The sequence below is a fragment of the Lates calcarifer genome, linkage group LG21, assembly GCF_001640805.2.
Source record: "Lates calcarifer isolate ASB-BC8 linkage group LG21, TLL_Latcal_v3, whole genome shotgun sequence".
Taxonomy (NCBI): Eukaryota; Metazoa; Chordata; class Actinopteri; family Centropomidae; genus Lates; species Lates calcarifer.
In genome coordinates, this window is record NC_066853.1 from 28,254,673 (window position 1) to 28,276,423 (window position 21,751).

Consider the following 21,751-nt stretch of genomic DNA (forward strand, 5'->3'; position numbering starts at 1 on the left):
CAGTTTTTATTAAGAATTTGGTGAACCCCCATGCATTATCTTTGGTATAGTTTGACAGGCAGCATGTGTGGTAAGTGTTGATTATGTAGAAAAGCTGGTATCAGCTAATTAGTTCAGTATATTTGTTTGAAATGCTTAACAAATTAATTGTGGCAGTAAGCAAAGATTAACTTTCTTATGTCTTGTATGAGAAAGTCCCATGTGAGATGTGTCATGTCTCAAATCATCTATTAACTTTAAATCTCTGCAGATACTTAAAGTACTATGTGTGGTTATTAAATGACAAGACTAGGCTGGAAGTCAAACCAGCATTAGTCTCATTATTTAATAGCCATACGTCACAAATCAAGGTCAAATAATATGTGTTTTTGATGTACCTCAGTTTTTAGTCTTCGTACTGTTATGATACAAAACTGATACTGTAAAAATAATTCACAAGTTCTCAAGTTTCAGTAACAGTTATCATAGAAAGTCAGGTAAAAAAAAAAAACATGATTTCAGAGGTTATTAGTTTTACATAGCTGACAACTTGACTTATAATATCTGAAGTAGTAATGAAGCATGAATGGCTTTATTTATGCGTCATACTGGCATCCTGTTACTGTGCCCCTGCACTCTTGTGGCCTCATTGTGGCACAATTGTAAAAGTAGCATCAACACAATTATTCTAGTGAGTAAACACCCTGAGATTTCAAGTTATCAGCTTTATTTAGCCTACAGCTCAAATGTTGAATTAATGATGGACCATAAATGGCTTTACTTATACCTGATATGGGCACATCCTGTTAACATGCCCTGCACTCTTGTGGCCTCATTATGGCACAACACCTGATACTTGAAAACTCAACAAACTCAAAATTTTGATAGATTTAGAGGTCCAGGTCCTGAACTTCCATTTTACTGTATTGCCTTTATTAATGCAAAAATACCTCAGAATTATGACATCAAGTTCTTTTTTAAGAGGAACAAAAGTGACAGCAACACCATAGATATTCTGTAATCAAACCAAACATGTATCATCTTTGATATGAGCGATGTGAAGGATATATATTTATTCAAATAATGCACCATACCCACATTTTTTTTTTTTTTTTTTTTTTTTTTTGGACCAGGTGTTACAGTTACATTTGCAAGGGCCTTTATATGATGGACAGTATATGTGGGTGGTAAATTAGCCATAGCTGTCTAGTTTGTTTGTTCTTTAAAATCCTTGTAGATTAAGGTTCAGCAGCAAAGAAACACACAAGTGAACACTGATGTCATAGTGACATGTCTGGCTGTATGAGCTGATTAAGAAGTAAACACAAGTGGAACTTTTTAATCTGATTTAAATATTCTAAAAGACAGGAAAAAGTTACAGAATCTCAGGTGAGGTATGAAGATGGTTTACAGGAGCAGAGAATAATTAAGATTATTATTTCTTCATTTTGATGTTTATTTTGAAAAGCTATCATACACAAAATTTCCATTTTTAATTTTAGAGTTTTTAATTTAGAATAATATTTAAGTTTAGTTTATATTAAATAAAATGTAGAATAACTTTAATTTTAGGCAGCTTATTTAAGCTAATGCATGTTGACTCAAGTAAATACTTTGCAGAGTCATGCTATTTGTCTGTGTATAGCACACACCAGTACATATGTGCATATGGAAGAGAAAACAATTTATAGATCAAATACACACATACATTTATACATACTATTTTGTCTTTAATTAGACCAAAACCTAAGTGTGGTTAGTTAGTATGGATGACCTTGCAAGTACAAACCAGGAACATGGGCAGTTTATTGTATTTTTCTTGAAATCCCTCACTCAGGAACATTGACCCTCTCTTCATCAATGTCTGCACCTAGAGCAGAGAAATGCCTAACCTACGGTCTGCCACAGAGCCTGCAGGTTGTAATTTGGTGGTGATTTGCTGAAAAGAAATCTACAATAGATGGCTCTGTTTTCTTCCAACTGCCTTAATTATCACACAGTGTAAAATAATTTATGGATTACAGGAGAAACATGTAGACCCACCTCATCCACTCAGCTCATATTCATCCTGTCAAAATCCTAAAAACTAAATTGTACTGCTTCCTCTCAGATTTTGTTTGTTTAATACTGTCTGTGACATCCATCCCACACAGGACAAAATCAAACTGATCAATCAACAGGCTGCTTCATACTGCTGTCATTGTCAGTGCCCTCCCAGAGTCAAGGAACACACTGACAACCTCTGTTTTCATCCTTTCTCTCCTTTCTCTGGGCCTTGAATGGGCCAAATAGTCCTCTCTTTGTCCTCCCCAGTCATACTGATGGAATCTGAAAGTAAGCAGATTTGCAGCGGATATTAACAGTAGGCTTGCAGAACAATGGCACAAGGTTGAGAATAAATGTACCCTTTATGTCCAATAGGGGCCCTGTTCCAAGAATTGAAGAGAGGAGAGGATAGGGAAATGTATGAGGGGTGTATTCTCACAATGCAGACGGAAATGAGAATGTCTTCGCACCCACTCTCTCTCTCTCTCTCTCTCACACACACACACACACACACATAGTCAGACAACACCATGAGCTCATATTGACAGCCAGGCTTTCTTGGAAGGCCTCGGATGACAGAACTTAAAGATCTTAAACATCATATATATATGCATACAAATGCATATTATGCTCCTCCAGCTGGGGAGTCCGCACTTTACATCTATACCTTCACCTACAGTAGTCCCCCCCCCCCTCAATGCAAATAAAGAAGGTTGTACTGCTCCCTCAATGGCTCCATCCTTCCACCCCTTTGACAACATCATGGAGAGCCTTATTGGTTGAAGCTGCATGGAGTTTCTTCAGACACACAAGTCTGTTTCTAGCTTGCAGTAATGCAACACCTCTGTGGGGTCAAAGGAAAGATGCACTGACATGTATTTATGTCTTTCTTGTCTTGTCTTTGCCTTCTTTGTCTGTGAAATGTGTATTTTGGTGAAACTTGTTACAAAAGTTACAAAAATATTAAAGCCAGTATGTCAGTTTGACTGGCAGTGGCTTTAGGTTTTTGACAGAGGCATGAGTGTGGGGTAAATGTTCAAGCACCAACAGTAACTCTTATTAGACACACCTACACCTACCTAAACCACAACTAAGAGCAACTAGCTGCCTTTTATACCCTCACTAATACCAGTGATTGGTCAAAAGATCATATAAACCCCAAAATATTTACATAAAACCATTGCCAAATAATTATAATATTTACGCTCTTCTGCAGACTTAGGGGCACATTCCCAGATCCACACTTCCAGATCAGGATTGACCACTCTCAGAAACTGAACTGTCCCAGGATCATCAGTTCAGAAATGTCCCTCACAGTGGATTTCTGAGTATATCTTTAAGGCATACATACAGTTCTATAGTATACCATATGAGGGGTGGGGGTTGTTGTCAGCCTTGTAGAATGTGTGCCACCAGAATGACTGATATTTGTATCATGCAAACCATAGGTATTCTAAGGTGGTTTGCCTGTTTGTATATAGTTTGGTTATGTTCAATGTATGGTGCAGCCATTAACTTTAAAGAGTGCACTCCATTTAATTTACCTTACTATTACTCTGTCGAAGTGGACTGTCTATATGTTACTTTTCAACTCCCCCACACCACCATCTAGATGGCCAACTTGAATGTCCTAAGCTGGAACGTCTGAGGTCTAAACTCACCTATTAAGCGTACTTGTTGCCTACTATATCATAAACACATCTCTATAGCTCTGATTCAAGAAACCCACCTCACAGTAGATAACGTGCAAACACTACAAAGTTATAGCCCATTCATGTGCATCAACTAAAGCTCGAGGAGTACTGATTATCGCCGAAAGCAAGTTTCAGTTTGTGGTTATTGAAAATGGTAACGATAGCGATGGTAGATTTGTTTATGTGCTGCTCTCTGTTAATTACTCAAAGCTACTACTTGCATGTATCTATGCACCACATGTTTTTGACGGGACTTTCTGCCTTCCATCAGCTCAACTTTATTACATTATCAGGACCCACATTGCATTGTCGCCGGTGACTTTAATGCCACAGTCTCCCCATAACTTGACAGATCTGACCTTAAGGTCCTTTCTGGATGACCTGACCCTGGTAGATCTCTGGCGCAGTCATAACAACGTTAAAGCCTACTCTTCACTCTGGCCGACATGGCACCTCTTCCAGGATTGACTATATATTTGTCAGCCCCTCTCTGATAAACAACATACCCCATATAAATATGCTCCCTATCTTAATCTCAGATCATGCCCCCATGTCATGTATTATAACACCAGTCATGAATCACCCAAGAGCACGCAGGTGGAGGTTTAATGACTATTTACTTAGCAATGCAGACTTTCTAGTACAAATGAGAACACGACTCAGTGAATTCTTAGAAAATAATAGCAAGTCCTGTGACAACTCCCAGACATTATGGAAAACAGGCACGTGCTTCATAAGAGGCACGTGCATTGCCTTTACATTTACAGAAGCTAATGCTTCTGTAACACTCTGGATGCACTAAGGGGAGAATATGGGACTCTGTCCATAAACAAAGCTGAGTTTATGTTGCATCGAACAAAACAAAAATATTATTATGATGGTGATCTCCCGAGTAGATTACTAGCCCTTCAGTTAAAATAGAATGAATCAAAAGCAGTGATTAATGCCATTCGAATGGAAAAAGGGGATGTTGTTACAGATCCCAATGCAATCAATGATATTTTCAGAAACTTTTATAGCAACCTTTACACATCAGAATGTCATACAAATATAGAAAAGTACACTTTGTTTCTTCAAAAGTTGGCACTGCCTAGTTTCGACCATTCAGACAGTTTAAAATTAGAAGACCCCATCTCATTAGTGGAGATAGCAGTTAAAGCCCCTCAGAAAGGCAAGAGCCCTGGTATAGATGGACTACCTCCAGAGCTGTATCTAGCTTTCTGGGATCAGGTTGGACCTCTCATACTTGGTTCTATAAATGTTGCCATTGAACAAGGGTCATTTCACCGGGACAAGAGAAATGCACTCATCACCGTCCTACTCAAAAAAGATAAAGACCCCCTGGAGTGCTCAAGTTATCAGCCAATCTCACTCATTGGTGCTGATGTGAAACTGTATGCCAAGGTTTTGGTTACTCGTATGGAGACAGTAATTGGGAAATTAATTCATTTTGACCAGACAGGATTTATAAAAGGCAGAGTAGCAGGTGATAATGTTCGGAGGCTCTCCCATGTTATTGAGGCCGCAGATAGTATGACGGATGATTGCTTCATTTTGTCTCTTGATGCCCATAAAGCTTTTAACAGGTAAGAATGGAGTTATCTGTGGTTAGTCATGGAAAGATTTGGATTTGGGTGTGATTTCATTTCTATGATACAAACACTATACAATCAGGCAACAGCATCAGTCTTCACAGGAACCTGATCGATCTCGTGCCTTCCGCTTACATCACGGCGCTAGACAGGGTTGTCTGCTATGTCCGCTCTGCTCTTTGCCCTGTCCCTAATTCATCAGAGAGAGCAATAGAATATCCCCCATAACTATAGATCAATCTAGGCACTTCCTTTTTGCTATATGCACATGACTGCCTCCTGTACATATCCAACATTCAGACATCGTTGCCACATATTCTTAAACTTTTTGACCAATTTAGAGAGATGGCAGGCTCTAAAATCAACTGGCTACGACAGAGTGATGAAGCATCTTCATTAGTGGTATTATTTTTGATGCTGTTACCCATTTTTCCTCCAACAGCTCCACTGTTGCCTGGTGAAATGAGGCTAGTACGTTCACAGTTTCCTCCAAGGTCTCATATTCATTTGATGTCAGTGAGGATACATCTGTCTTCAGTGTAGCCAGTGCTGCCCCCACTGGCTACCCCCACTGGCTACATCTAATTTTCAAGAGCCTTTTAAACATTAGGTATGTGCTGTTCCATTGGGTGTCCGCTTCAATAATCACCTTTGTTGGTCTTCCCATCGGCACCTGTACTTCATCCATTCTTTGTTTGGCAGTAGTGTTTGTACTAAAATAGGTGACAAGCTTTCTGGCCTTTGTGTGTATGTCACATAGTGCAGGAACCTGATCAAATTATTTACGAACAAATTTAAGCTATGAGCGATGCATATAGCAAGCTCTGGCACAGGCAATCATATTAGATGCAGCATCTGTTACCAGACACCGCACTTTGCTGGCTATTTTCCATTCCTCCATGACAGTATGAATAACCTGTGCCAAATTTTCAGCAGTGTGGCTTGAAGGGAAATGCTCCACTCCAAGCAGAATAGTGTCCAACTTGTCATGTTCATCAATGAAATCTCAGGTGATGGCCAGGTAGGCATACATGTTCATGGATGTCCACATATCAGAAGTCAGGCTAACTGCTGACACCTTCTGAAACAGCCCATTGGCCTTTTCTTTGGCCTCTTGGTGCTTATCATCCACCATTTTCTTTAAGGCCTGACAGGGTTACAACAAACTTTTTTCATTGTATACACATACACACCTTCCTAGTTGGGAGAATGTAGGTGGGATCCAACAAATTTACACATCTTCCACTATTGTGAATGGCTGCAAATCTTTTATGACCATGTAGACCACAGCCTCATCCAGCATCTGCTTTCTGGAATCTATGATGCAATGTTGGTGTATTTAAGTAGTACAAATAGGATGATTTCTAAAATGAATACCATAGTGAAAATAATGGCTTACTTTGGCTGGTGTCTGGCCTGTTGGTGGGCTGTGCACTCTCGTGTATTGCTCAATAATGCGTCAGCATTGATGAGGTATTATTGTTATACACAAGCTCCCTTTGGCACAGCAAGCATGTACAAGCAAGTACATAAATATTCAGTATGAATTATGCAAACATTTTATTGATATAAAACAACCATGAAATAGCCATTAACACATGTACTAACCTTATTGGGAGCAGCCAATTCAAAGTATTCCCAGACAGGAGATGTTCTCCTTTTCTTAGTAGGCTCCATCTTTCCTACTACTCAACTCCTAATCTACCTCTCCCTTACCTCCTCCGCCTCCTCCTAGTAGCTAGTACTACTACTACTAATGATAATAATAATAATAATAATAATAAAAGCAATGATAACAAACACTCTGCTAAACTGACTCTCACAAACTCTGCTACACTGACGACATGCGAACCAAACTTACCCCAACTACAACCCACAAAGTGCCGGCTGTTTGCGACGCTTATCTCCAGAAACCGAAACTCAAAACGAGCCAAACGAGCCTCATTTGTCATAGGTCACGTGGTTTTCCGCCTCGAAGCGGGATTTCAGCTAGAATGCCCCTTATATTCGGCACACGCCTCGAAGCCTCGCCTTCAAACGTCCCATCATTACTCTCTGTACCAATCACCCAACAACTAGAACTTCTGCTCCCTGTAAGGTAATGGAATACCATTACACAGCATGTGTTGAATTTAAAGAAGTCTATACTTGATGACTCCAAGTGTTACTATCAAAAAATACACTGCAGCAGGTAGTATTGCATGTCCCTACCCCCAAATCACTGTGGGGCGCTGTATAGCACCCTGAAACTGTTACATGGCATATATATACTTTTTATACATTTTAACATCTAATCAATGTTAACTTTATTTATTTCATACAAAGGTTTTGGTTGATTCATTCATTTCCAGATTACTTATTTACTGTGGAGATAATAAATATGCCATTTAAGTCAAATACTGTATGTAATATGTAATTAATTGAGTGCACAGTCATTAAAATGTGTTTTCACTTGAGGGTGCAAAACCGTTTTTGAAATAATAACACATTCTCCTTTTTATAAAGCAATAATACACAATCTTGCCTACTGCACTTTTTGCTGCTATACTTCCCTCTGTACTGCTGTAGACTGCTGTTATGGGCAGGTGGTAAAACTGGGACAAGCAATTTTCTCCCTGAATGTTTGTTGAAGAGGTGAAAATGATGTATCCATTTGCCAAGAGCCCTCCCTTAATATTTACCATCATTAAAAGGTGGTACATATATGATCTTTTAAATGTAGCTTGAACACAAGGAGTTGTCTCCAGAATTATTAAACATGCCGGAGAGCTGTGAGAAACTACGTTATAACTGTATTTTGATAAAGAGGCAGTAGTTATAAAGCAGAGAAGCATACAAATAGCATATATAATAGACCATCCAGTGAAACCAATGCACCCTTCTGACCTTAAACCTTACTAAGACTACCTTTGAGCACAATGTGTTTAACTGGGGGTAAGTATATGTTCGAATGATATAATGGTCAAGTACTGAAGACACAGTAGCCACAGGTAGTGCTGTTAAGCTAACAACAAGCACTAGCCAAATTAAGTGTTACTTCTAATTTGATCAAATTAATTAAAACATAATGCACACACCCCTCCAAGAATCGCCACCTTAATGTGGTAGAGGGGTTTGCGTGTCCCAGTGATCCTGGGAGCTGTGTTGTTGGGGGGAAAAGCTCCTGGTAGGGTCACCCAAGGCAAAGTGGTCACAGGGGAGGGACCAGACTAAGAGCAATTCACAAAACCCCAATGGATCGTTGGGCCCGGCCCAAAGACATTACATGGTGCATACATACATACTCATAAGCCACTGGCTGAGTTTTACCAAGGGAACGAGAGGGTCACCTCTATGCGACTGCGGGTTACTGAGGAGAGGACTTTGGCTGTGATAGTTCTTCTGGGGGACTTCAATGCACACATGGGCAATGATGGAGAAACCTGGAGGGGTGTGATTGGGAGGAACTGCCTCCCTAATCTAACCCGAGTGGTGCATTGTTATTGTACTTCTGTGCTAGTCACGGATTGGCCATAACAAACACCATGTTTGAGCATAAGGGTATTCATAAGTGTACTTGGTACCAGAATGCCTTAGGCCTAAAGTCAATGATCGAGTTTGTGATCATATTGTCAGATCTGCAGCTGGTTGTCTTGGACACTCGGGTGAAGAGAGAGGCAGAGTTGTCAACTGATCACCATCTGGTGGTGAGTTGGATCAGGTGGCAGGGAAGACTGCCGGACAGACATGGTAAACCCAAATGTCTAGTAGAGGCACCTGTCCATGAGACCATCAACTCCCACCTCTAGAAGAATTTTTCATATATCCCGGGGGAGGTCAGGGACATAGTCTGAATGGACCGTGTTCAAGGCCTCAATTGTGGAGGAGGCAGCTAGGAGCTGTGGGCAGAAGGTCATTGGGACCTGTCAAGGTGACAACCTGAGAAGCTCTTGGTGGACACCAGTGGTGAATGAGGCAGTCAAGCTGAAGAAGGAGGCCTTTTGGACTTGGTTGGCCCAGGGGTCTCCTGAAGCAGCAGACAGGCACTGGAGGACCAGGAGGTCTGACCTGAACTGGGGATATTATTGGGCAGTGGAAAGAAAACAAGGACTCCTAAACCAAGCCAAGATGTTCTCTGGGGATGAGGCAGAATCTGAAGACTTGGGGGAAGCCACATCAATATCCCTGGCAGAGGTCACTGGCACTGGATAATGTGGGGTTGTCTTGGTTGACACGCCTTTTCAATGTCACATAGAGGTCAGGGACAGGACCAGTGGAGTGGTAGACCTGGGTGGTGGTCCCCATTTTTAAAAATGGGGGCCGGAGGGTGTGCTATAATTATAGGGGCATAACACTACTCGGTGCTGGAAAGGAAGCTCTGACTGATTGAAAAGGGAACAGTATTTTGTGTCTGTGCAGATGACCTTGGGGCCCACAGTCTCACAGGCTTTCATGAATCTTTCAATGTTGAAAAATTTTGCAAATTTTCTTGTCTAAATAGCAATGAAATTGGAATGGATTGAAAGGGATTTTCAGTTAAGAACTGTATGGCAGCACAACACTTTTGTGGAGGAAAGTGTAAATGGTGTCAAAAGGGCCTGTATACTGAGTAAACATTTGTCATACTTTCATCCAGTTACTGGGTTTCCCCAGTGACAATTTCCCCATGACAATTTTGAAGGTGTTATCCCAGTTGAACTATGTTTGAGTCTGAAAGAATTGATAAAAAAGAAGGATTCTTTACATTTGATGAACTCAATAGCCACATAAAATTGTTCCCATACAAATTTTCTGATAAGGTCAACAAGCCACAGCAAATTACAATGGCCAGCTTTGGAAAGGGAAGAATCAGTGGCAATGGACATGAAAATTGGACACTTTTACTACCTTTTCTGGTTGGGAGCAGTGTTCCAGAACATGAGCCTTCATGAGAAATATTGATGACCTTAAAGAGATTGTAGAGATTATTGTCTCTACTACACTATCAGAGAAAATACTGTGCTGCTTGGAGAGTAAAATAGCTGACCACCAGAAGCTGCTTGTTGATACTTTTCCTGACTTTAAATTGCTGCCAAAACATCACTTTATTGAACATTATGTACATCTCATCTGCTGCTTTGGACCTCTAGTGGACTTGTGGACTATACGATTTGAGTCCAAGCGTAACTTTTTCACAAAAGTGGTGCATGATGTTCTCAAATTCAAGAATGTGCTTCTTACACTGTCCTCTAGACATCAACAAATGATGGCATTCTACCTTGATGGCCAAAATCTGTTCAAACCAAAACTGTACACTGACAGTGTTAATGTGGTTAAACATCGTCACTAGAAGAAAAACTAAGGACAGTAATTGAAAAGAAGTATCCCCATCAAGATACTGTGTCACTCACCAAAGAAGTTCATTTGTATGGGACCTAATATGTAAAAGGCATGATCGTTTCCACTGGGCAATGCCATGGACTGCCAGACTTCTACAAGATACTGAACATTGTGGTCTACATTGAGAAAGTCACCTTTGTCACTACAAAGATCTCTTCTTGGTTCATGGAACATTACAGGTCCTATTAAATTGATAGCAGCTACACAGATGTAGAAATTCTGGATCAGAAGGCTTGAAAGATTACCACCCATTGGCTGCATACCCGGTAGCTGGTATTGATGGTTGATGGTGACCCCAAGGAGGTGTCTGCTACTTTGAATATAATGGTATGTACCCTGGATATGCTGATTAACGCATTCATTTTTTAATTTTTGTACATACTTGATGTTTAATTTGTGATCAACTTTTTGTGTAATTCTTTTTGTGAGTAGAAATAAGCAATTAATGCAGTAGTAACTTATTAGAAGACCAAAGATGTATCTTGGTAGATCTAATGAAAAAAAAAGAGGAAAGGACATGCAACTTATCACAGAAAAGATGGACCTCACATTCTCCCTTTTTGAGAAAGGAGATTGTGGAGATGGAGCCCATGGTCTCTGAAATCCAGGAGAGATGACATGCTCTATTTCTTGAAGAACAGGCAAGAAAGATTTTTAAAAATACTGTATATGTAATATTTAGTAGTCTGTTCTGTGAACTATTTATAGGATAAGTTTTCTTCAAAGGTAAAAAATGTAGAATGTTACAATTCATCATTAAATGTTGTGCTTATGTTTTTGTGCTGCTTTTGTGTTTACAGATTTGTATGGAGTTCTTCCGTGTCACCATCAAGGACCTGTTGGGGACATTTAGATCAGCCTTAGACAAGTATTGTCCTCAACTGCTGAAACTGTACTGTGCCAGGCCTTTGGTCCAGATATGGAAAACCTTTTGGATAGACTTGATGAGCAGGTAGACTTCTCTAATAGACAACTTCAAATTCATATCTACATGTCCTGGCTATTTCTTTTATAATTGCAAGGATGATAAGATTTTTGAACCTGGGCCTTAGTTTCATGTTTTGGGTGTAAAATTGATAGTAAAAAATCATCACAGTCAGGCTGAAATGTAATCAAATGGTATATTTGTCCATGCTACAAATGAAATAAAAAATGCAGCTTAACTTTAAATATGCTGAAATTCTCTTAATTACTGCTGTAATTAAAAGTCTATTGGTTTCCTTTTCTGATTGACATCTGACATCTGACATTATACTACATCGAAGGAAAATATGTCTGGAAGGTCTTCCCATATTTGTTTGTGACAGTTCAGAGAAGCTTTTCCTGATATGCCTGGTAAGTCCATAAAGGCTTTCCCTTTGGTCATGAGTATACGTTTACTGTCATGTGCATACTATTCAATTCAAATTCAATTCAGTTTTATTTATATAGCACCAAATCACAACAAAAGTTATCTCAAGACACTTTTCATAAAGAGCAGGTCTAGACCGTGCTCTTTAAAATAGGTATTTATAGAGAGAGACCGAACAAATCCCACCATGAGCAAGCACTAGGCGACTGTGGCAAGGAAAAACTTCCTTTTAAGAGGCAGAAACTTCGAGCAGAACCAGATTCAGGGTGGGTGGCCATCTGCCTCGACCGGTTGGGTTGGGGGGGGTTAAGAACAGTGGGAGAAGAACATAGCATAGCATCCTCCAGAGGAAGAAGTACCTGCAGAAAGAAACAGAAGAGGAGAGAGGAGAAAGAGACAGAAGAGCACATGACTACGGGAAAGGGAAGATATTGAGTTAATAACAGGATATGAGAAAGAGAGAAAGAGAAGCTCAGTGCGTCATGGGAGATTTCCCGGCAGTCTAGGCCTATTGCAGCATAACTAAGGGATGGTTCAAGCCCAAGTCAACCCTAACTATAAGCTTTATCAAAAAGGAAAGTTTTAAGCCTACTCTTAAAGGTACAGAGGGTGTCTGCCTCCCGGACCAAAACTGGGAGAAGGTTCTACACTAGAGGAGCCTGATAACTGAAGGCTCTGCTTTCCATTCTACTCCTAGAAATTCTGGGAACCACCAGTAAACCGGCATTCTGGGAGCACAGAGTCCTAGTGGGATTGTAGGGGACTATGACATCTTTGAGGTATGATGGTGCCTGACCATTAAGGGCTTTGTAAGTGAGGAGGAGGATATTTGTTGTCTTCTATACCTATAAGCTTGGTATGAAATAGTAGTAGTAGTAGGAGGAGGAGGAGGAGGAGGAGAACACATGTTCTTCCCACTATTGAATGTTCTTAATTTTTATTTGTTATTGCTGTATGGTAATAATTTGGTATAACTTCCTGTTTTTAACTGGACACTGATCCAGATGATGGGCAGACCAAAGGTGTCAAGATGGGTTTCCTCACTTGTTGAAGATGATGGTGCACCTTCCTCACTGCCCACAGTCAACAGCGTTGCCATTGTGTTAGAAGAGGACATTGTCCTCACAGATCTTCCAGACACCTTTAAACTTTTGCATTTGGTTATTGTTCTGCAGTTTTTAGGATTTGGACCTTTTTTGATTAAAAGACATGAAAGCTTTCCACTGTATTGTGTGAGTTGTTGAAACGTTTGTGAAAGAGAAGTGCAGTTGTGTTGTCACTGTTTGTTTACTTGCTTATTGTTTATGTCTTGCAATGTTGGTAAAATATTTTCCAACAAAAGAAAGTATACTGTAGAGTAATAATTTGTCAACAGTATGCAAAGAGTGAAGTGCCTTTAAGAGTACAGCATTAAGCTGGTTTTAAAGAAGTATTATGTGGAAATGGTATTATCAGTATTTACTGTTTTAAGAAAACATGTGATATATGTGTGTTAAAAGCCACAATGTGTGAGTAGATGTTATTGTTCAGTGCATGCTTACTTTGTGTGAAAAAGACATATACCGTATTTTCCAGACTATAAGTTGCTCCGGAGTATAAGTCGCACCAGCCAAAAAATGCATAATAAAGAAGGAAAAAACATATATAAGTCGCACTGGAGTATAAGTCGCATTTTTGGGGGGAAATTTATTTGATAAAATCCAACACCAAGAACAGACATTTCATCTTGAAAGGCAATTTAAAATAAAAATAGAATAGAGAACATCAGGCTGAATAGGTGTACGGTATGCTAACGTAACACATTCAGCTAACGTTACATGACGCATAAACAACGAACTGAGAATGTGCCTGGTATGTTAACGTAACATATTAACAGTTATTCAGATAACTATAGCATAACTATAACTATAGCATTATCTATAGCATAACTATAGCATTTGGCTGCATATTTCACTACTTGCAGCTTGTAATCTGCAGAATATGATTTTCTTTTCGATGCCATTTTTGTTCAGTCCTTCTCAGTTGTTTTTATAAGTTACCGCTAATGTTGAAATTATCAATTTTCAGAGGTACAGAAGTAGCAGGTACAGATACACAGGCCTAGAGCGCCCTCTTGCGGTTGTCAGTGTGAAAATAACGTGAAATTATATAATAATGTGTTAATAATTTCACATATAAGTCGCTCCGGAGTATAAGTCGCACCCCCGGCCAAACTATGAAAAAAACTGCGACTTATAGTCCGAAAAATACGGCAATTTTTAAAAAAAGAAACAAGGAAGAGTTAAGAAATAATGATGTAAAAATAAAAGGTAACTTAGTTTTTAAAAAAATACAATCAGAACAGGCCAGAACATAAAGGTGTAAAGCAGAGAGAGAAAAGGCCAAAAGAGGACAGGGCCTGCCCTGGCATGACCCTGTAAGCTGAAGTGCAGCTAGAAGAAAAGCACAGGGGCTTTCCAGAAGACGGTGCCCTTGGAGAGAAGATAAGAGTGTGTTTTTAGAGGAGCCCAGGTGCTTCTCAAAAGACAGTGACCTTGGAGATAAGAGTGTAACTTTTTTTTTTTTTTTGAGGAGCTCCAAGATAGACATTTAAACGAACCAATGTTTAATGGTGTAAATTTGACAGACCAGTAAAATGACCTGAGAGGCATGGAAAGTCACAGCCAAAACTGTATAAAAAGAGGGGCAAAGCCAGTGCAGTTTTGGGGCTCTTCTGGTGTATTATGTATGCGCTGTGAACGGTTCCCGGGTTTCTTTGTCAACAAATAAACTCTGCTGCCTTGGACACTGCTGTCTCCTGATTATTTTTGGACACCTGAATCAGGCTGAAGACTTCTGATCGCAGTTCAGTGGTTTGGGACTTTAAACCCAAATCCGCATCAGTACCACTATTTTGTGCTTTCTGTCAAAGTCAGGATTCTTATTTTTGATGTATCTTTGGTGTCTTGTCCTGTGTACTAACTTTGATGCAGAAATTCATTTTACATGTCACTTCATTTGTCAACTATATTGGATTGACGCTGTTTTTGTTTTGAAAGACTAATAGACAAGTTGTCAGTTCTGTGACTGTGTATTTTAGACAGCCCTTCTCCACAACGGGACCTGTCAAGTTGTTTCTGAGAGTTGACTGACATCATAATTTGCATTGTTCATTCGAGAAACCTACTAGGTGAATACACCTTGTTATGAAAGTCTTTAAGTAACATGTCAAGCTGTTGTGGCAGTTGTTTTTGCTGCTAAAAAAGCACTGTTGTCATGTTTGAAATACACATGGTAATTAAACTGGTTTTGTTATCTTTACAGAAAACAATTAGTTGTCACTACTTAAGTTGTTCTGAGTTGTTAGCATATATAACTCAAAATTAAATGTTTTTATACATATGAAAGATTGTCAGAAAAAAAGATAATTAGTTGATACAACTTTTGTTTTTTGGAATTCTTAGTATGCAAAGCTGACATTTTTAAGTTTTAATACAACTCAAAGATACATTTTCTGAACATAATGTAATTACTTGCCACAGCTAAGTAGTTTTCTTCAAAAACTAGGATTTTGAGTTGACCTCAAAACTCAAAAATGTAGTGCAGTAAGTTGCCTTGAAATTTTGAGTTTTTCCTAACCTGGTCTGGTGAAGTCTGGTGAATACTTACTTCTGCTCTGAAACACAAATGTGAGCTGCTTCAATGATATGTGCTCAATGTGCTTTGGATAATGTTGCTCCTTTAAAATGTTTATTTAAATCCAATTTACTAACTGTATCACCTTGGGTTACTGAAATAATCATAGGCATAAAACGGGTGTATGGGAAGACTGAGAGACATAAGAAAACAAAGCTCTCAGTGTGCTATGAAACTCTTATTATAATCTTATAACAGTGGAGTTAAGAATGTAAGAGAAAAATTATTTTCTCATCACCTCCAACCAGCACAGTCCTAGAATTTTATTTAAATAGCACTGACCTATTAATCAGCCCTGGCTCTCCTGAAAGGTTTTGAACCTATTTCATAGATAAGATTAAGGACGATAGATTGGAAATTCGACCCCCAACTTTTGTGTGTGACTTAGCTTGTTCTAGGTTCTTTTAAGGAAATCATTATCCAAGAAGTAACTGAAACAATTTCACATGTCACCATCGTCTAGCCCACATAATATCTACCTAATTCCTATTAGAAAGTTTTAGATACTGTATCCCTGTGCCTGCTCTCTATCACCAACTGTTCTTTACTTTCTGGATGTGTTCCTGGTTATTTCAAGACTGCTAGTGTCCATCCTCTTCTCAAAAAACCTGATTCTGACCCTTCTGTCCCAGACAACTACAGACCAATTTCTGATTTTCCCTGTATATAAAAAGTCTTGATCAATAACAATATTTTTGAGAATTTTCAATCAGGTTTACTACAGCAATACAGCACAGAAACTACCTTTGTAAGATTTATCAATGGTGATGATAATGATGAAGGCTGATGCAGGTGAATACTTGATGGTGGTTCTACTTGATCTTAGTGCTGTGCTTGACACAGTAGATTATAGCATTATTATTGAAAGGTTGAGAATGTAGGTTGGTATCTCTGGGACTGCCCTCCATTGAGGACCCTCTTACTTTTCTGACAGAAAATTTGTTTTGTCTGTTGATGGCTTGACCTCCTCTCAAGCAGTTTTTAAGTATGGGGTGCGTAAGGGCTCCATTCTAGGATAAAAATTTTAGTTTTTGTTTATTTGTTCCCTTTTGGCCAAATAATGGATGAATCTGATGATTTTTTTTTATTCTGATAAAACACTGTAAACATAATTATTCTGACAGTGCCTGTCAGCCTCTGTGACAAAGGACGTTTCAGGATCCTTCTTAAAGCACCCTTTATGGTTTCTGAGGGATCATAAAACTTGAATTTTCATGCATGGCTAAACATGGCCTCTAATTATATTAGTATTTGTGCTTCTGCACTTCCATCATACATGATTCTTTATCTTCTCTCTACATTCCTCAATAACAAAACAGAATTGCTTATATCTTTTACTGACATTACAAAACTCCTTCCATCACATCATAAAAGAGGGCTAGGACAGTTTAATTTTCAGCAACTTTATTTCAGTATAAGTGTTTGTTTTTTTTTTAAAACACCACACACTGTTTCTCCAAACATTTCATTTTTCTTGCAACCTCCAAGATAAGCAAGCAAGACATTAACATCTTCAAACATGATTCAAACATCCAACATGATTAAACTCTGTGCCAAACAACATTTTGAAGCAAGAGTTGACATTAAGACAAGTGGGAAGAAAACGGTCACATAATAACCAATAATTACACATTGTACATGAGTAAAACCTGACTAAAAACAGACTAAGTGGCCAGTTTACAGCAGTCAACACAAAAAGGAGCAGTGATCTGACAAAGTTAACCAAATGCCCTAAGAGGAACCTCCTCAGCTTGCTTAGCCTTATGTATTAGTAGAGTGTGTGTGCGTGTGTGTGTGTGCACATGTGCAATTGCTATTACACAAACAGTACATGACATAGAAACCAAATGTGGTCTAATAAGGCATTATGTGGCAAAACACAAAATTAGAAACTCCACAGAGCAAAAAACAGCATCAATGCCAGAGAAATCAGTTTTTAAGGCTAAGAAACAGAATAAAGTGCGTCATGAACGGGGTTAAGAGCGGTATGAAAACAAGCTCAAGTCTTCAGAAAACCTTAAATGTAAGTACAGACACTGTGTAATGATATAATGTAATGAGATGATGAAGTAACTATGATGCAGGAATTATCTGGCCTTTACCTGACAAAAGCTTTGTTGCTCTGAGTTAATAATTTGGGCTTTGAAGGTTGAAACAGCTGAAATTTTGTTTGCAGACAACAGTCTACAGAGTAACATCATAAAGCCTGTGCTGTCCACACTAGAATGGGTGCTTTAATAATTCACTGTAGGGCAAAATCAGAGAGTGTGCACTAACTTCACAGGTGGTGATAGTAGCATAATGAGCTGGGATAATACCTTAAAAAGTATAGATACAAAATACATTCATGTAGACATCTTGACAAACAAAACAATAACAAGGTTGTTAAGAGCAGAACACCATCAGTTCAAATCAAGCTCAAGCCGAGAGGCAAAACACAAATATCAGTTAAAGGACCATAGTGCAGGTGAGTAGGTGGGATCAGAACATAGATGATAATTCCCCAAAATGGTTTCTGCGTTATACATTTATGGACATAGAACAGTGAGATTCTGTACAAACTGAGACAGAAAGATAATGTCCTAGGTTCTTATCTCTTTCCAATCAACTGACCAAAGATTGGTCTCACTGCCCTTTAAGGGACCAAATAACAAAAAGTACATTTTTTCTCATACATCATTACAAGTATCTAGAATTTGTTTTATTGTTATTTTTCAGATTTTGAAATATCTGTCTCTGAGATTCCTGCCTCCATTTCATTATGGTAGAGATGAGCAGAAATAATCCCAACCTGATCCAGCACATGAGGAATGCATTGGAACAACCCAAATCCATGAGGGCCCCACCTCATAATCCACATGACCCAAACAATCCACAGCCAGAAACCACAGGACACCCCCAGAAGTCCCGTGTCCATGCCTGGTGGATTAGAGCTGTATGAGGGGGACCTGCACAATATTAAGCAGGTGGTTTAAATGTTGTGGCTGCACCATAGCCTTGCAAGTAGTCACTATGTGATCAAGCTTCCATTAACACCTATATTACAAGGACAAGGAAATTAATTTTGCTGTACTATTTTTCAGTGTGACCAGTCACAAAAGATTCCATAGGGACTAGGTCTGGATTATCCATGAAATAGTCTCTAGAAGGAGATGTAGCTCTTGAAATCTCAGTGACAGATCTCTAAAAATCTGGGCAAATAAAACTAAAATAATCTGTGACTAAATACTACTAGAGGTATGTGAAAAGTATATATTTTTGCATGAATTAACACTTTAAGTCTTTTTCTAAACCAGTTTACCTGAACCTGACTATTCATCACATCTACAGACAATGACCCGTGTCTGCCAGTCATTCCACCCACAGCTGATTCATTTAATCTTCAAAGGTTTCCATACCTATTCAACAGTAGATGGACAGTACTGCCTAAGTCATGGTGGTGCTAATGGTGGTGCTGCGCTGGTGTCCGCTTCGACACAGTTCCCTGAGAACCCCAAACACACTTCCTCTATGACTACAGCTATGGTAAATGCTGGGGACGATAATTTGTGGTCCTGAATGATTAAAATAAAATACACATTTTACAGAATGATATGGTACAGCATTATAAGGAGAGAACATATTAAAATATTAAATATTTACAAATAGTCATGATCTTGGCAATTGTGTTAGGGATTCTTTCCCCCTCAAAGCCAGGAATATTCTCATATCATGGGATGTGTTGCCTCTACATATAGACATACAACAGTGTGCTGGTGGTGGAAAATAAAAGTGTATCTATGAGGACACTACATTGTGCCAATGGTCAATCCAATCAGTGATCTGTTTGGTTGAACTGTCTGTCAAATTTTTGAAAAACATTTACAAGGATCAACAGTGCCCAAACTGGTGATCAAAGACACAACAATTCAGATTCTCTTAATGATGAAATACAATCCACAGTTAACTCATCAAACTCTCTCACACTGGGCACCAATGTTACATATACTGCTATAGTACATGTTGTACTATCACCAAAATATGTAACAGTTACTGCTCGGATAGATTTTCTATTTGTACATTTTGTATACAGCATGTATCTAAATATTTATTTAGTTATTTGTCTTTTTTTCAGTGTGTATGTATGTAATTTTTTGCATTCCATATTCCAGTCTCTGGATGCTTATTTTGGCTTTAAGCAATGAACTGCTCCTATGGATAATGAGTTTGCATTGCAAATAGGGTCTCTCTTTCCCTGACACACTCCACAAACTCAAATTCTTCACAGATTGTTTCTCCCTCCAAGTCCTTTTTCGACCCCATATATATGTGTGTGTGTGTGTGTGTGTGTGTGTGTGTGTATGTGTGTGTGTACACACAGACACAGACACACACACACACACACACACACACACATATATATGTGTAGTATTATAAAAAATAAGTTATTGCGCATCCAAAAAAGTGCATTGTATATTTGAAAAATATCTCTCTCTTTACACTTTTCCATTTTTCTTCATGTTTCCTGTTAATTATATTTTGGAAAGGTGGGGGTGGGGGGTGGGTTCCCATCAACAGATTTGTGACTGAACAACTGCACACTGTGGGAGTGATGGGGGGGTGACAGAAGAAGAGAGAAGGGGAGGGGGAGGAGAGAGAGAAAAACAGGTAATGGAGGTATGTCTTGCTATGCAATAACCATGGGAACATCGTCTGAGAAGCCACTGATCATGGGAGCATCTTCATCATCATCACCTGGAGATGAAGAGAAGAGAAAAAAGGGGAATGTTTAAAAAATGTCTTTTCTTTTAGTTTTTTTGTTATTTTGTTTCTTTACTTCTGGCATCTTACAGCTCATTATTAGTATAGTTTTTCAGCTGTAGCAAGCTGCTGTTTAAAATGAAACAATGATAAAGACACTAAATTAGCAGCTAACTTGTTTCCACTATGGAGCATTTAGCAGCTAGCAGAGTTGTCAGAGATGAAAACAGAGCTAAAAAGAGAGTGAATTTTAGATTTACATTCATTAAGTTGACAAAGTATTACTATATGACTACTATACTACTGTATGAATGCTAATGTTGCTTTCTGTTTATTGAATGTGTAATTAGGCAAATATGTACACTGTAGCTAGAACAATTTTATAAAACAACAGTATATCATACTAGTATATCAAACTGAAATAATTATAATATATTAAGGTATTTTCATTACAATTTAGATCCCAGCTAAATATGTGAACCAGCATAACAAAGAGTCTGTGGTGCTTATTATGTTATATAGACAGACAGATGAACAGCATTGTAACTCAATGTCATCATGTTAATTATAATTTAGAATGACTATGGCTCCTTGGAAATTGCCCTAAATCTAAACCATAAAAAAGGAATTTCTGCTGTATGACTAGTTTTCTCTGCAATTCTTAGATATTTATATCCATATAACACACAGATGAAAAGGAGCACATGGTGATTCACCTCTTCATAATCTTGTTTTTCTTTAATTTTTTGCCATTCCCTATGGGTGGAGGTATACACTCCAGTTTGGTGTGAGGGTGATTTGTTCCGTCTGTCAGTTTTTAATTTAGTCTCCCTCAGAATGCCCACCTTCCATACTTTACAGATAACCTGAGAAACCACTGGAAATTTTCAGTGCAGTGAGACAGACTTGATCCCCAACAGGCCTCCCGACAATCAATTGTGTAAATTGCTCTCCTTGAAGCTGAACTGTTCTGATCTCTGTGGGTTCAGGTGGGTATTTTCTCCTTAGGAACACCTGGATGACCCAAGACTAGGGATGTGCACGAATGGTCGATTAGTCAATTAGTCGAAACGGTAAGCAGAGTCGACACCTTTTTTTTAAGAAAAAAATAATTTTTATTTGACTAACTTTTATTTGGTTGGGGGTGGGAGAAGATTTATGTTTTATTTCATAGAGATGTGAAACGAATGTTTGTGGATCTGTTTCTGCCCAAGTGCGAAGCTTCTCTCTATGTGGTGCAAGAAGCGAAACCGGCTGTTAAATGAGCTACCACTAATGTTAGCTCAGGTTGTTGTTAGATGCTTAGCTTGTTTTTA

The 21,751-nt window shown here is 38.7% G+C and overlaps 1 protein-coding gene across 4 annotated transcripts in view; it reads right to left on the minus strand.

Moving 5' to 3' along the window:
- Positions 1-17,082: 17,082 nt before the first annotated feature.
- The window catches only part of sorl1 (sortilin-related receptor, L(DLR class) A repeats containing), a 91,517-nt gene continuing 86,848 nt past the window's right edge, over positions 17,083-21,751 (minus strand). For all 4 annotated transcript variants that reach the window (XM_018700517.2, XM_018700498.2, XM_018700509.2 and 1 more), the window contains exon 48: positions 17,083-20,429. In XM_018700517.2, the coding sequence (XP_018556033.1) occupies positions 20,362-20,429 (68 nt within the window). In that variant the 3' untranslated portion in view covers positions 17,083-20,361. The remainder of the gene's footprint in view (positions 20,430-21,751) is intronic.